Here is a 15,000-nt window from a genome sequence, read left to right as displayed (position 1 = left end):
CCCATTAAAGAGGAGCGCGGGCCTGTTAAAGAGGAGCACGGGCCCGTTAAAGAGGAGCGCAGGCCCGTTAAAGAGGGTCACAGGCCTGTTAAAGAGGAGTGTGGGCCCGTTAAAGAGGGTCACAGGCCCGTTAAAGAGGAGTGCGGGCCCGTTAAAGAGGAGTGTGGACTCACCGTTGCAGAGTGTGATGTTGGGAGGACTCTGGAACATGTGACCAACGGGAAAGCGCCTGGTCTGACTGGCAGCCCTGGGTGTGGTCTGAAGTCCTGTACTAATAGTGTAGTTGCCTGAGTGTTTGTCTCTCTTTAATGACTCCTGGCTCCGTGCTTTTGCTCCACACGCTTTAACAGATCTGTTCTCGTCTCTGTGCCTCACAACAACAACGCTGTGCGCCTTAAAAACTCCCAGTCTGGAGCATCACAGCTCTCATGATGAATCGCATTGAGAGGATCTTCTTCCCAAAGCACTTCATCACTGCACCTCTCTCTCTCTCTCTCTCTCTCTCTCTCTCTCTCCCTCCCTCTCTCTCTCTCTCCCCCTCCCTCTCTCTCTCTCTCTCTCCCCCTCTCTCTCTCTCCCTCTCTCTCTCTCTCTCTCTCTCTCCCTCCCTCCCTCCCTCTCTCTCTCTCTCTCTCCCCTCCCTCTCTCTCTCTCTCTCCCCCTCCCTCTCTCTCTCTCTCTCTCCCTCTCTCTCTCTCTCTCTCCCTCCCTCTCTCTCTCTCCCCCTCCCTGTCTCTCTCTCTCTCTCCCCCTCCCTCCTCTCTCTCTCTCTCTCCCTCCCTCTCTCTCTCTCTCTCCCTCCCTCTCTCTCTCTCTCTCCCTCCCTCTCTCTCTCTCTCTCTCTCTCTCCCTCCCTCCCTCTCTCTCTCTCCCACTCAGACAGTGGTAAGGGGAACTCTGTGAGACGCTCTTTATAGACAGCAGCTCTGCCTTCAACACCACAACCCCCTGTACAGTGTCCAGTGAGCTCAGAGACGTGGCCCTGAACGTTCCTCTCTGGCTCAGGAACTGTTCCACACAAGAGCACAGAGCCCTGCAGAGAGTGGTGCACTGAGCGGAGTGTCCCCGGGTCAGTCCCGCCCTGCTTCCGAGACATCGACACCATCCGGTGCAGGACCGGGACAATAAAAATCATCAAGGACTCCCTCAGCCCAGCAGTGGACTCTTCATCCTGCTGAAATCAGATGAGCGTCTCTGCAGAGACTCGGGAGGAGGTTCCACCCTCAGACCGTCAGGATACTGAACTCTGACACGCCCACTTTTCCTCCATTGGTGCCTTATTTTATTATTTATTTATTTTCTTGTATTATTGTTTTCTCTTTAACTCGACTGGAGATCTGGTCAGATTGATGTTGCACCTATAACGGTGACGAGTAAAACTCCTGAACCTTGAGTCCTGAACTGATGATGTCATCGAGTGAATGTTGAACAGGTTGCTTCATGAGTGAGAATAAAAGGAAAATAAAAATTTATGGCTCTGAACACATTTTCACCGAACACTTCACGGTTCTGATGATGAATAATAAAATAATAAAAGACCAGAACAGGAAATAATTAGAGCTTACTGTTAAGGGGGGGGGGGGGGGGGGGGGGGGTCTGTGTAATGGGTGTATTTAATGTATTGTGTGTGTTGTGCATAATGTATGTCCTGTGTGTAATGTGTGTGTAGTGTGTGTGTGTGTGTGCATTGTGTGTAGTGTGTAGTGTGTGTGTGTGTGTGTGTGTGCATTGTGTGTGTGTAGTGTGTGTGCATTGTGTGTAGTGTGTGTATGTTGTGTGTGTGTGTGTGTGTGTGTGTGTGTGTGTACAGTGGTGCTTGAAAGTTTGTGAACCCTTTAGAATTTTCTATATTTCTGCATAAATATGACCTAAAACATCATCAGATTTTCACACAAGTCCTAAAAGTAGATAAAGAGAACCCAGTTAAACAACTGAGACAAAAATATCATACTTGGTCATTTATTTATTGAGGAAAATGATCCAATATTACATATCTGTGAGTGGCAAAAGTATGTGAACCTCTAGGATTAGCAGGTAATTTGAAGGTGAAATTCGAGTCAGGTGTTTTCAATCAATGGGATGACAATCAGGTGTGAGTGGGCACCCTGTTTTATTTAAAGAACAGGGATCTATCAAAGTCTGATCTTCACAACACATGTTTGTGGAAGTGTATCATGGCACGAACAAAGGAGATTTCTGAGGACCTCAGAAAAAGTTTTGTTGATGCTCATCAGGCTGGAAAAGGTTACAAAACCATCTCTAAAGAGTTTGGACTCCACCAATCCACAGTCAGACAGATTGTGTACAAATGGAGGAAATTCAAGACCATTGTTACCCTCCCCAGGAGTGGTCGACCAACAAAGATCACTCCAAGAGCAAGGCGTGTAATAGTCAGCGAGGTCACAAAGGACCCCAGGGTAACTTCTAAGCAACTGAAGGCCTCTCTCACATTGGCTAATGTTAATGTTCATGAGTCCACCATCAGGAGAACACTGAACAACAATGGTGTGCATGGCAGGGTTGCAAGGAGAAAGCCACTGCTCTCCAAAAAGAACATTGCTGCTCGTCTGCAGTTTGCTAAAGATCACGTGGACAAGCCAGAAGGCTATTGGAAAAATGCTTTGTGGACGGATGAAACCAAAATAGAACTTTTTGGTTTAAATGAGAAGCGTTATGTTTGGAGAAAGGAAAACACTGCATTCCAGCATAAGAACCTTATTCCATCTGTGAAACATGGTGGTGGTAGTATCATGGTTTGGGCCTGTTTTGCTGCATCTGGGCCAGGACGGCTTACCATCATTGATGGAACAATGAATTCTGAATTATACCGGCGAATTCTAAAGGAAAATGTCAGGACATCTGTTCATGAACTGAATCTCAAGAGAAGGTGGGTCATGCAGCAAGACAACGAGCCTAAGCACACAAGTCATTCTACCAAAGAATGGTTAAAGAAGAATAAAGTGAATGTTTTGGAATGGCCAAGTCAAAGTCCTGACCTTAATCCGATCGAAATGTTGTGGAAGGACCTGAAGCGAGCAGTTCATGTGAGGAAACCCACCAACATCCCAGAGTTGAAGCTGTTCTGTACGGAGGAACGGGCTAAAATTCCTCCAAGCCGGTGTGCAGGACTGATCAACAGTTACCGCAAACGTTTAGTTGCAGTTATTGCTGCACAAGGGGGTCACACCAGATACTGAAAGCAAAGGTTCACATACTTTTGCCACTCACAGATATGTAATATTGGATCATTTTCCTCAATAAATAAATGACCAAGTATAATATTTTTGTCTCATTTGTTTAACTGGGTTCTCTTTATCTACTTTTAGGACTTGTGTGTAAATCTGATGATGTTTTAGGTCATATTTATGCAGAAATATAGAAAATTCTAAAGGGTTCACAAACTTTCAAGCACCACTGTATGTAGTGTGTGTGTTCTGATGATAAATGGCTGCTTTGATGTGCAAGTCATTATCAACGCTAGCTGTGATTCAGATTCATGCCAATTTATCATTTACATCAGATAAAAAGCATCAGAGGATAAACACACACACACACACACACACACACACACACACACACACACTCTCTCTCTCTCTTTCTCTCATATACACACTCTCATGCCCACACACACACTCTCTCTCTCTCTCTCTCTCTCTCTCTCTCTCTCTCTCTCTCACACACACACACACACACACACACACACACACACACTTCATTAGATTAGATTAGACTACAACCCCGATCCCAAAAAAGTTGGGACAAAGTACAAATTGTAAATAAAAACGGAATGCAATGATGTGGAAGTTTCAAAATTCCATATTTTATTCAGAATAGAACATAGATGACACATCAAATGTTTAAACTGAGAAAATGTATCATTTAAAGAGAAAAATTAGGTGATTTTAAATTTCATGACAACACATCTCAAAAAAGTTGGGACAAGGCCATGTTTCCCACTGTGAGACATCCCCTTTTCTCTTTACAACAGTCTGTAAACGTCTGGGGACTGAGGAGACAAGTTGCTCAAGTTTAGGGATAGGAATGTTAACCCATTCTTGTCTAATGTAGGATTCTAGTTGCTCAACTGTCTTAGGTCTTTTTTGTCGTATCTTCCGTTTTATGATGCGCCAAATGTTTTCTATGGGTGAAAGATCTGGACTGCAGGCTGGCCAGTTCAGTACCCGGACCCTTCTTCTACGCAGCCATGATGCTGTAATTGATGCAGTATGTGGTTTGGCATTGTCATGTTGGAAAATGCAAGGTCTTCCCTGAAAGAGACGTCGTCTGGATGGGAGCATATGTTGCTCTAGAACCTGGATATACCTTTCAGCATTGATGGTGTCTTTCCAGATGTGTAAGCTGCCCATGCCACACGCACTAATGCAACCCCATACCATCAGAGATGCAGGCTTCTGAACTGAGCACTGATAACAACTCGGGTCGTCCTTCTCCTCTTTAGTCCGAATGACACGGCGTCCCTGATTTCCATAAAGAACTTCAAATTTTCATTCGTCTGACCACAGAACAGTTTTCCACTTTGCCACAGTCCATTTTAAATGAGCCTTGGCCCAGAGAAGACGTCTGCGCTTCTGGATCGTGTTTAGATACGGCTTCTTCTTTGAACTATAGAGTTTTAGCTGGCAACGGCGGATGGCACGGTGAATTGTGTTCACAGATAATGTTCTCTGGAAATATTCCTGAGCCCATTTTGTGATTTCCAATACAGAAGCATGCCTGTATGTGATGCAGTGCCGTCTAAGGGCCCGAAGATCACGGGCACCCAGTATGGTTTTCCGGCCTTGACCCTTACGCACAGAGATTCTTCCAGATTCTCTGAATCTTTTGATGATATTATGCACTGTAGATGATGATATGTTCAAACTCTTTGCAATTTTACACTGTCGAACTCCTTTCTGATATTGCTCCACTATTTGTCGGCGCAGAATTAGGGGGATGGGTGATCCTCTTCCCATCTTTACTTCTGAGAGCCGCTGCCACTCCAAGATGCTCTTTTTATACCCAGTCATGTTAATGACCTATTGCCAATTGACCTAATGAGTTGCAATTTGACCCTCCAGCTGTTCCTTTTTTGTACCTTTAACTTTTCCAGCCTCTTATTGCCCCTGTCCCAACTTTTTTGAGATGTGTTGCTGTCATGAAATTTCAAATGAGCCAATATTTGGCATGAAATTTCAAAATGTCTCACTTTCGACATTTGATATGTTGTCTATGTTCTATTGTGAATACAATATCAGTTTTTGAGATTTGTAAATTATTGCATTCCGTTTTTATTTACAATTTGTACTTTGTTCCAACTTTTTTGGAATCGGGGTTGTAGATTAGATAAAACTTTATTGATCCCTTTGGGCGGGTTCCCTCAGGGAAATTAAAATTCAAGCAGCATCATTACAGGATAAACAGACAATAGAAAATAGAGAAAAACTTCTAGATAAATTAAATTAAATTCGGTATTTACATATACAAATATAAAAAAGAATAAGATATGGGGAAGAGGAACAGGAAAAAAAGGCCAACAGGAGAGATATTGCACTTTATATTGCACATTATATTGCACATTGTCCGGTATTGCTTATTGTCAGGCTAGGCTACTGCTCCTTCCCGTCCTCTGTCCTCCTGTTATCTCTCCTCCCCCCCAGAGAGGAGTTGTACAGTCTGATGGCGTGAGGGACAAAGGAGTTTTTGAGTCTGTTCGTCCTGCACTTGGGAAGGAGCATTCTGTCACTGAACAGGCTCCTCTGGTTGCTGATGATGGTGTGCAGAGGGTGACTGACATCGTCCATGATGTTCAGTAGTTTGTCCATAGTCCTCTTCTCTGCCACCATCACCAGAGAGTCCAGCTTCATGCCGACCACAGAGCCGGCCCGCCTGATCAGTTTGTCCAGCCTGGATGTGTCCTTCTTGGATGTTCTGCCCCCCCCAGCACACCACGGTGTAAAACAGGACACTGGCGACCACGGACTGATAGAACATCCACAGGAGTTTCCTGCAGATGTTAAAGGACCGCAGCCTCCTAAGGAAGTACAGCCTGCTCTGTCCCTTCCTGTATAAGTGTTTGGTGTTGCAAGTCCAGTCCAGCTTGCTGTCCAGCTACAGCCCGAAGTACTTGTAGGAATCCACAGCCTCCACCTCGACTCCCTCGATCAGAACTGGTCGTGACCTTGGTCTGGACCTCCCAAAGTCAATGACCAGCTCCTTGGTCTTCGAGGTGTTGAGCTGCAGATGGTTCCTGTTGCACCAAATGGCAAAGTCCCTCACCAGGCTCCTATACTCCTCCTCTCTGTCATCACTGATACACCCAACGATGGCTGTGTCATCGGTGAACTTCGATACTCATTACTCAAACACTGTCACTCAGATAAACACTGTATTCATTCATTTATTTATATCGTTACTATTGCATTATTATATTAGCACTGTTAGTTTGTCTCCGTCTCACATGTCCCGTCCCACACGTCCCGTCCCACACGTCCTGTCCTACACGTCCTCTCCCACACGTCCCGTCCCACATGTTCCGTCCCACACATCCCGTCCCACACGTCCTGTCCCACATGTCCATGCCACACATTCTGTCCCACATGTTCCATCCCACACATCCTGTTCCGCATGCCCATTCCACATGATCTGTCCCACACGTTCCATCAGGACACATCGTCACTGTCCTCGCACAACTTCCTGAAGAACAAACTCTCATCTGCTCGTCATTTACTGAAACATTTTTAATGGAAATGGATAATGAGCAGCGATCATTAGGGGTCCAAGCACCGCTGTGTGTAAAAGGAGTGAAGTTTAATTTGAACTTTATTTTCACGTCTCATCAGCAGATTTTATCGATAATATAAACACCGTACCATGGTGATCGGTCCAGTCGCCTACTGAGCTGTGATTTTCAGTCACTGTTTTATGGTGAAAGTAAAAGGACATGGGCTGAGGTTGGCTTTGCTGTTGCGCTTCTGCAGTTACATTTACTAACTTTTCTGCTCAGAAATGTAACTTTTTATAAAGTACAATTAAAGAAAACCAAATATAATTAAAGGGTGTTGTGTTTTGTATGTTCAGTGCTCTGTTTTTCAGCTCGCTTTAGAGAAACTGGAAGCATTTTTTAATTACTGCTCTGGATTTGTGATTCAAGTTTCTGAAAATAAATCACACGTCGAGTGTCTCGTTAAAATTAAACACTAAAATTACACTTTCCTGTCAGGAGTGTGTCAGTTTGAAGGGGTGAATATAACACTCGTAATCCTCCTTGTTAAAGCGCACCTTGACAGCCGTGTTTTACACCTTGAGAGCAGGTTTTTTTTTTTTTTTTTTTGCTGATGCTTTGCTGGCTTCAGGGTTTTTTTATTTTACCTTTTTTGTGATTTTGCATGTAAACAGGACAAATGTTGAATTTCCTCTGATTGTGTGTCAGAATACACTCAAATGTCTGTAATCAGAAAAACAAAAGTCGTAAATGGAAAAATAATCAGAACAGAGGGAACAATCAGCACGGCCTGGTGTGAAATGAGAAATCAGTGGAGGGAAAAAACCTGTGCTGGTGTTGAATGATGTTTCTGGTCATTAGTTAAATGATAGAAACTGCTGTAATCAAACAGGAAGTACAGTCCATCTGGAACATCTGCAGGCACGGGTACCGTTTTTCCTGCTTACAGCTCATTTAGTGGAAATAAACATGACTTAGTGTGTTTATTGTTTTTAAGGCACCTCATTGATGCCTATAATATAAAATCACATTTTCATTTTATAATGACATTTTTACAAACGAATAATGCCTCATAAAACTGCTATAAAGTGTTATGGCCTCGTTCCAACACTGGTTTTAATGTGCCCTCACCAACGTCCCTTCTCTGTTTCCTCCTTGGCTGAAGGACACAGCATCTGTTCCATTCCCTTCTCAGTTTCAGTGATATTCAGTGGATGAGATATAAAGTCGACATCACTGCACCCAGAATGCATTGCTCTGATCTGACGGAGTTTCATTTTCAAAACTGCAAATGATGCTGGGTTCACAAAGGAGCTTCTTATTTACAAAAAAAAAAAAAAAAGATTTGACTTTATTCCCCTGACTCCTCTGCTGGTTGATCGAGCTGAGCTACTTTACTCTGCTAGGTAATTAGCATGCTTCACTGATTCACTAGATTCACTGATTCAAATACCGACCTGCTGGAGAGAAGTGAATCTCGGTCATGAGCAAATGATTCACAGATTCGCAGAGAGGTGAATTTTGGCCATGAATGGAAGATTCACCGATTCAGTCACTGATCTGTGAATGACAGAGAAGCACATACAGTATCAGTCATGACCCAAAGATTCACTGATTCAAATGCTGCTCTGTGAACACTGACACACACTGGAATAAATCTGTCATGACCAAATGATTCACTGATTCATACACTGACAGAGGAGCAAATCCGTCTTACCAAGTTATTCAGTGATTCAAACAGTGAGCCACAGAGCCATGAATCTTTATCATGACCAAATGATTCACCGATTCAAATAAAATTTAATTGCTTTTCTTTGTTATAATATATTGTAATTTTAATTATTTATTATAGTCACAGTTTTTAATCGATTAGATATCAATCACCACTAACAGCTGACCACTTCCTGTTCTTTTGCCAACAGAGCTGCTGTCAAGCCAGCAAGCCCCGTCCCCTCCTGCTCCACATCAGCATCAGCAGCACCTGTCAATCAGCCCGCCTCTGTCCAATCAGAAGGCGGAGTTCCAGAGTGCGTCGGAGTGTGTGCAGCTGCAGGAGAACTGGGTTCTGGGCACGAGTATGGGTCTGCAGAGCAGGTGTGTGTTTTTAATCCAAATCATTCAAATTAGCACTTCAGCTTGATTAATAATTATACACGAGTATATAACAAGCTTCTGAACACACACACACACACAATTTTATATTTTAATTGATTTTAATATATGCAGACAGAATTTACATCGACACGATGTGATACTTAACTTGGCTCACTTTCTCCAATAAACATGAGAAATTATAATAATTTTGTACTAATGGTAGCAGAAATGGTACTAATTTTGCACAGATGTGTTACTCAATGTTTACGCCTCTAAATTCTGTTTTTATTCCAGTTTTATTGTATTTTTAAAAAAGCTTAGCAAATAATGTGCTCTTTAACACTGAGAATATAAAAATCTCAAATATATTTGTGACACCAAACGTATGAGTTACATTAAATAAAAAAGTAAAATAAAAAGTAATTTTAAAAAGCCGGATTTTTCAATTATTAAAATGTTTGAGTGGTTTACATGCGTAGGAATATTTTTTTTCTTTATTTATTGTTTCACAGAAAATAGATCCAGTTTACTTAATGCATGTTACAAATTCAAAACTCATTTTTACGAAAAAAAAAAAAGATCTGTATATATATATATATATATATATATATATATATATATATATATATATATATATATAAACCTTTACCCTCATTAAAAGTCCCAGGATCTATGAACATGTATGAATATGAAAATCAGAAAAATACTGTTGCTGTCCTAATAACTAGCTAGCTGCTTGGCTAATGGGCAGAGAGAGAGAGAGAGAGGGAGAGAGATTATTTCCCAAAAAATAAACTTGCCAAAATAGGCCATGATTACTGCATATTTGTTTGTTTGTTTGTTTGTTTGTTTGTTTGTTTACTTACATGCACTGTAACACATGCAGGCTTCAACAGCAGAAATCCATTTATTATAAAAGAAGCTGAAGGCAGACAGAGGGTTTATTAGTAATTAAATGTGCTTTATTTTCACATTTCACTCACTGAGACTTTAATTCAGAATAAAAACGAGCGCTGATTCAGCACCGGCATTAAACATCAATTTATTTCACATCTGCAGGAGAACTACGAACAAAGAGAATCATTTATTATGATGCTGTGATATACAGAGTAGAGAGAGAGTGAGACAGCGAGAGAGAAAGACAGACAGCGAGAGAGACAGGCAGAGAGCGAGAGGGAGAGACAGAGGGCGAGAGAGACAGGCAGAGAGCGCGAGAGACAGACGGACAGAGACAGAGGGAGATAGAGACAGATAGAGAGAGAGCGAGAGAGACAGACAGAGAGCGAGAGAGAGACAGAAAGACAGCGCGAGAGAAAGACACAGAGAGAGAGAGAGAGAGAGAGAGACTTTTGATCTGTGTGCTCTTTATTCACAGGGGTGTTGAATGAATTAAAGAAAATTCACCTCCATGTTTTCACTTCTACATAAAAGTAAAGGAAGTTTAGGTTCCGGGTTATTAATCACCAGTAAAAAAATCTATTTCACCGTCAGTCATTACTGAAAATAACCTCTTATTTGCACACCATTACTTTTCAGACGTTTTCACGTTGCCATTCGTCATGTGGAACTAATGTTCGTCTGATCTGTGACTCGTGGTCTTGACGTCTCTTCCTTCTGTTTTTAGTCTGTGAAATGTCCACATGGCTAGTTTTGTCTGTACCGCGAGAAAATTGATCACTGTAGAGCAGGAGCAGGAATATTTACAGCCTAAAACAAACCTCGTTCTGGAAAAAGGTGAACCGAGATTGTAGATGTTCTATGTGGCGTGTTAAAGAGAGGATCCAGTCTGCATTAGTCACTGAAGCAGCGGAACTCGGTGTCTGGTTGCTCACAGGACCAGTGGTTGACTGGTCGACTTTGTGGAGTAAAGAACTCACTTTTGGAAGTATGAAGAGGTGTGTAGAACTTTGGATTCTTTGGATTTTGGAGTATGATGGAGTGCAGATATGGGCCTATGACAAGACGGAAGGTTTTATATAATTTGGAGGTCAGTTCCTCTCGCTCAGCTATAGAAGTCCATTGAGAAGCTTCTCAGTGGTTTCAGGAGCCCATGACTGGATGGACTTCTTCTCTCTCACCTTTTCCTCCAGCGCAAAGAACAATGATGTAAATGACTCCATGCTATTGTACTGTGTGAACTCACACCTTCACACCTTCATCTCTCTCTTCATGCAGATGTTTCAGAAGAATGTTGTTCTTCTCCAGTATTTCTTTACTTGTTGTTTCTACTTCTTTGTTAGCTCATGGAGCTGCTCAGTTTGAGGATTTTGTTTTGGAGAAAGCATTTTGTTGGCATTTGGTCGAAGAGCTGAATCTGAACTTTACCGATGCCCCACCACTGGCTTCGTGATGTGTCCTGTAACATTCTCTCTGTCCAAGATTCCCAAAAAGTGTAGATCATGAACCAAGTGGAGATCCTGGAGTAACCTGTAGTTAAAGTGTTGGTGATGCTGAAGGACACTGAAGAGCTCAGTGTGGTTGTGACAGTGATGGAGTGGAGTGAGATGTACGATATTTAACTGTTAGAGAATCTGCCTCTGTTAAAACTCTGAGTCTGAAACCTATCGAGGTTTGCTCTGAAGATCTTCTCAGGAGTGGACGAAGTGATCCGATGTTTCGAGACGCCGTGCTGCTGAGCAGAGAAAACAGCACTAAAGAATGTGTGCCATTTCCTTTTTCTCCTAAACAGTGACTGACTTTGGATCATGCGGTTTTTAGGTGATATCTTCTCGGTTGGTCAAGTTCTCTGAGATTATCATGCTGGATGTAACAGGACAGATAAAAACATGGCAAATTGAGGAAAAAGGCATTAATTTGGGGTTTTAATCCCCTTTAATCTTCTAAAAACCTGTTTATCGGTGATACGGTACAGAGCTGTGATCTGTTAGAAGTCTTCCTGATCCTGACTATGACCTCTGAGGAAACGATGTCTTCACCAGAACCACTCTGTGTGTCTTCAAACTCATTCTCTTCCTCATTATCACACTGTGAGCTTCTAAAGCCGTCTCGGAGCATTTCCTCCTCTCTCTCAGTCTGGGTTGTGTTGTGGCGCGAGCTCGGTGCTGTGCTTCACTGGGGTTCCAGCAGTGCTGTCAGTGTTGTGTGTGTGGCTCCTGGGTCGGGTCGGGTCGTGGGTTTGGACGTTTCTTCCTCTGGCTGCTCAGTGGGCCTCGTCACAGCGCTGTGCGAGCTACAGACTCGCTCGGCGTGTGTCGGGTTTGTCTGTGTCTCGGCTCAGCTGCTCTCCTGCCGGCTCGGACCTGGCCGTGTTCATCGCACAAAACATCTCATCTGTTCAGAGCTGATAAAGATGGTGTAATCTTTACCCTCGGCCCTCGCGGCTCCTGCTGTGGTTCAGGATCATGGAGGCAAAGCAGCAGAAAAACATGAGGAGTTTAATGTCCTGTTTTTTTAAACCCAAAGGAATCATTTTACCCGGCACTGTTAACGTCCTGTCACACTCAAGCACACTTTCACTTCGAGTTTCAATGAAGCGAGGCGTGTTAGACGGCGCGATTCTCTTAGAAACTCAGGAGGAAGTGTAAATACAGGTGCGAGTTGTTTATCGTGAACCCGAGAGGAAAACCAGCACAGCTCTGTTCATCTGAGAGTCTGATCTGATGTTTGAGCCCCGAACTGATCGCCGAGTGCAGTCAGGACTCTTCAGGAGGTACGGAGTCGTCCAGGAGCTTTTACACCTACACCCGGCTCCCAGGGTCACGCCGGAGACTCAGGAGTCAGTGCACTCTTACCTACCGAACTTTTACTGTCAATCAGTCCAGATACAGGAAAAAGAACATGAACAGGAAAAAGGAGAAACACTCAGAGACGCGCTGCAAACACCTGGGCACTCGCCTGTTACCCACAATCCTCTGGGGGGGGGGGTGAATTGAATTGAGAGAGAATAATATTAGAAAATTCTTTCAGGTTTTTTCCTCTTTCTCTCAGTTAAACAGTAAAATACATTCACATCGTCTACAGATAAACCCTGAAGGGTCAAAACTAATGGCACCTGCCTTTCTCTTCTCCTTTTGCCCGTTCGTTCATTCATTATTCATTCATTCATTCATTCCTGTCTTTCTTACCTACTTTCTTTTCTTATCGTCCAGTCTGTATGTATACATGTATGGATTTATTTATTTATTTGTCTGTCTGGTACACTGTATGCCTTATTTATTTGTTTATTTTCTTCCTTCTTTCCTTTAAAGTGTGTGTGTGTGTGTGTGTGTGTGTGTGTGTGTGTGTGTGTGTGTGTGTGTGTGAGAGAGAGAGATTCGCGCCTCCACATGAACACAGACACTTTTCTTTCTGATCATGAAAATAGCAGCTGGCTGCAAACTATAAAAATTAGCATATGACCGACCGATTTAGCAACATCTCTCTCTCTCTCTCTCTCTCTCTCTTTTTTCAGTCCACACTCAGTCTTCCTTTTCTTCTCCTCATCTTTCTTGATACTGTTAGATGCCCTGATCTTTACACATGGTGTCTCTCTCTCTCTTTCTGTCTCCTCACACTTCGCTCTGATCTTTACATGTGAGCAGAGAGACAGGGTGGTGTCTGTATCATGGTATGATGATGTGATGGTGATGGTGTTGGTGTGATGGTGTTTGTGTGATGGTGGCAGTGTGGTGGTGTGATGGTGTTGGTGTGATGGTGTTTGTGTGATGGTGGAGGTGTTGCGGTGTGATGGTGTGTTGGTATGATGATGTGATGGTGTTGGTGTGATGGTGTTTGTGTGATGGTGGTGGTGTTGCAGTGTGATGGTGTGTTGGTATGATGATGTGATGGTGGTGGTGTTGCGGTGTGTTGGTATGATGATGTGATGGTGTTGGTGTGATGGTGTTTGTGTGATGGTGGTGGTGTTGCGGTGTGATGGTGTGTTGGTATGATGATGTGATGGTGTTGGTGTGATGGTGTTTGTGTGATGGTGGTGGTGTTGCAGTGTGATGGTGTGTTGGTATGATGATGTGATGGTGGTGGTGTTGCGGTGTGATGGTGTGGTGGTGTTGAGGTGTGATGGTGTGTTGGTATGACGATGTGATGGTGGTGGTGTTGCGGTGTGATGGTGTGTTGGTATGATGATGTGATGGTGGTGGTGTTGCGGTGTGATGGTGTGTTGGTATGATGATGTGATGGTGTTGGTGTGATGGTGTTTGTGTGATGGTGGTGGTGTTGCGGTGTGATGGTGTGTTGGTATGATGATGTGATGGTGTTGGTGTGATGGTGTTTGTGTGATGGTGGTGGTGTTGCAGTGTGATGGTGTGTTGGTATGATGATGTGATGGTGGTGGTGTTGCGGTGTGATGGTGTGGTGGTGTTGAGGTGTGATGGTGTGTTGGTATGACGATGTGATGGTGGTGGTGTTGCGGTGTGATGGTGGTGGTGTGATGGTGTTTGTGTGATGGTGGCGGTGTGGTGGTGTGATGGTGTTTGTGTGATGATGGTGGTGTTGCGGTGTGATGGTGTGTTGGTATGATGATGTGATGATGGTGGTGTTGCGGTGTGATGGTGTGTTGGTATGATGATGTGATGGTGGTGGTGTTGCGGTGTGATGGTGTGGTGGTGTTGCGGTGTGATGGTGGTGGTGTTGCGGTGTGATGGTGTGTTGGTATGATGATGTGATGGTGGTGGTGTGATGGTGTTTGTGTGATGGTGATGGTGTTGCAGTGTGATGGTGTGTTGGTATGATGATGTGATGGTGGTGGTGTTGCGGTGTGATGGTGTGGTGGTGTTGCGGTGTGATGGTGTGTTGGTATGACGATGTGATGGTGGTGGTGTTGCGGTGTGATGGTGGTGGTGTGATGGTGTTTGTGTGATGGTGGTGGTGTGGTGGTGTGATGGTGTTTGTGTGATGGTGGCGGTGTGGTGGTGTGATGGTGTTTGTGTGATGGTGGTGGTGTTGCGGTGTGATGGTGTGTTGGTATGATGATGTGATGGTGGTGGTGTTGCGGTGTGATGGTGTGTTGGTATGATGGTGTGATGGTGGTGGTGTTGCGGTGTGATGGTGTGTTGGTGTGATGGTGTGTTGGTATGATGATATGATGGTGATGGTGTGGTGGTGTGATGGTGTTTGTGTGATGGTGGCGGTGTGGTGGTGTGATGGTGTGTTGGTGTGATGGTGTGTTGGTATGATGATGTGATGGTGATGGTGTTGGTGTGATGGTGGTGGTGTTGCGGTGTGATGGT

At 43.8% G+C, this 15,000-nt stretch overlaps 1 protein-coding gene across 1 annotated transcript in view; it reads left to right on the top strand.

Moving 5' to 3' along the window:
• The window catches only part of si:dkey-237h12.3 (teneurin-3), a 192,981-nt gene that overhangs the window by 105,110 nt on the left and 72,871 nt on the right, over positions 1-15,000 (top strand). The window contains exon 3 of the mRNA XM_060927208.1: positions 8,644-8,815. Coding sequence (XP_060783191.1) covers positions 8,644-8,815 — 172 coding nt within the window. The remainder of the gene's footprint in view (positions 1-8,643; positions 8,816-15,000) is intronic.

Source organism: Neoarius graeffei, chromosome 8, assembly GCF_027579695.1.
Source record: "Neoarius graeffei isolate fNeoGra1 chromosome 8, fNeoGra1.pri, whole genome shotgun sequence".
Lineage (NCBI taxonomy): Eukaryota > Metazoa > Chordata > Actinopteri > Siluriformes > Ariidae > Neoarius > Neoarius graeffei.
Note: the sequence above shows the minus strand (reverse complement) of the source record. Positions and strands in the feature narration are given on the sequence as shown.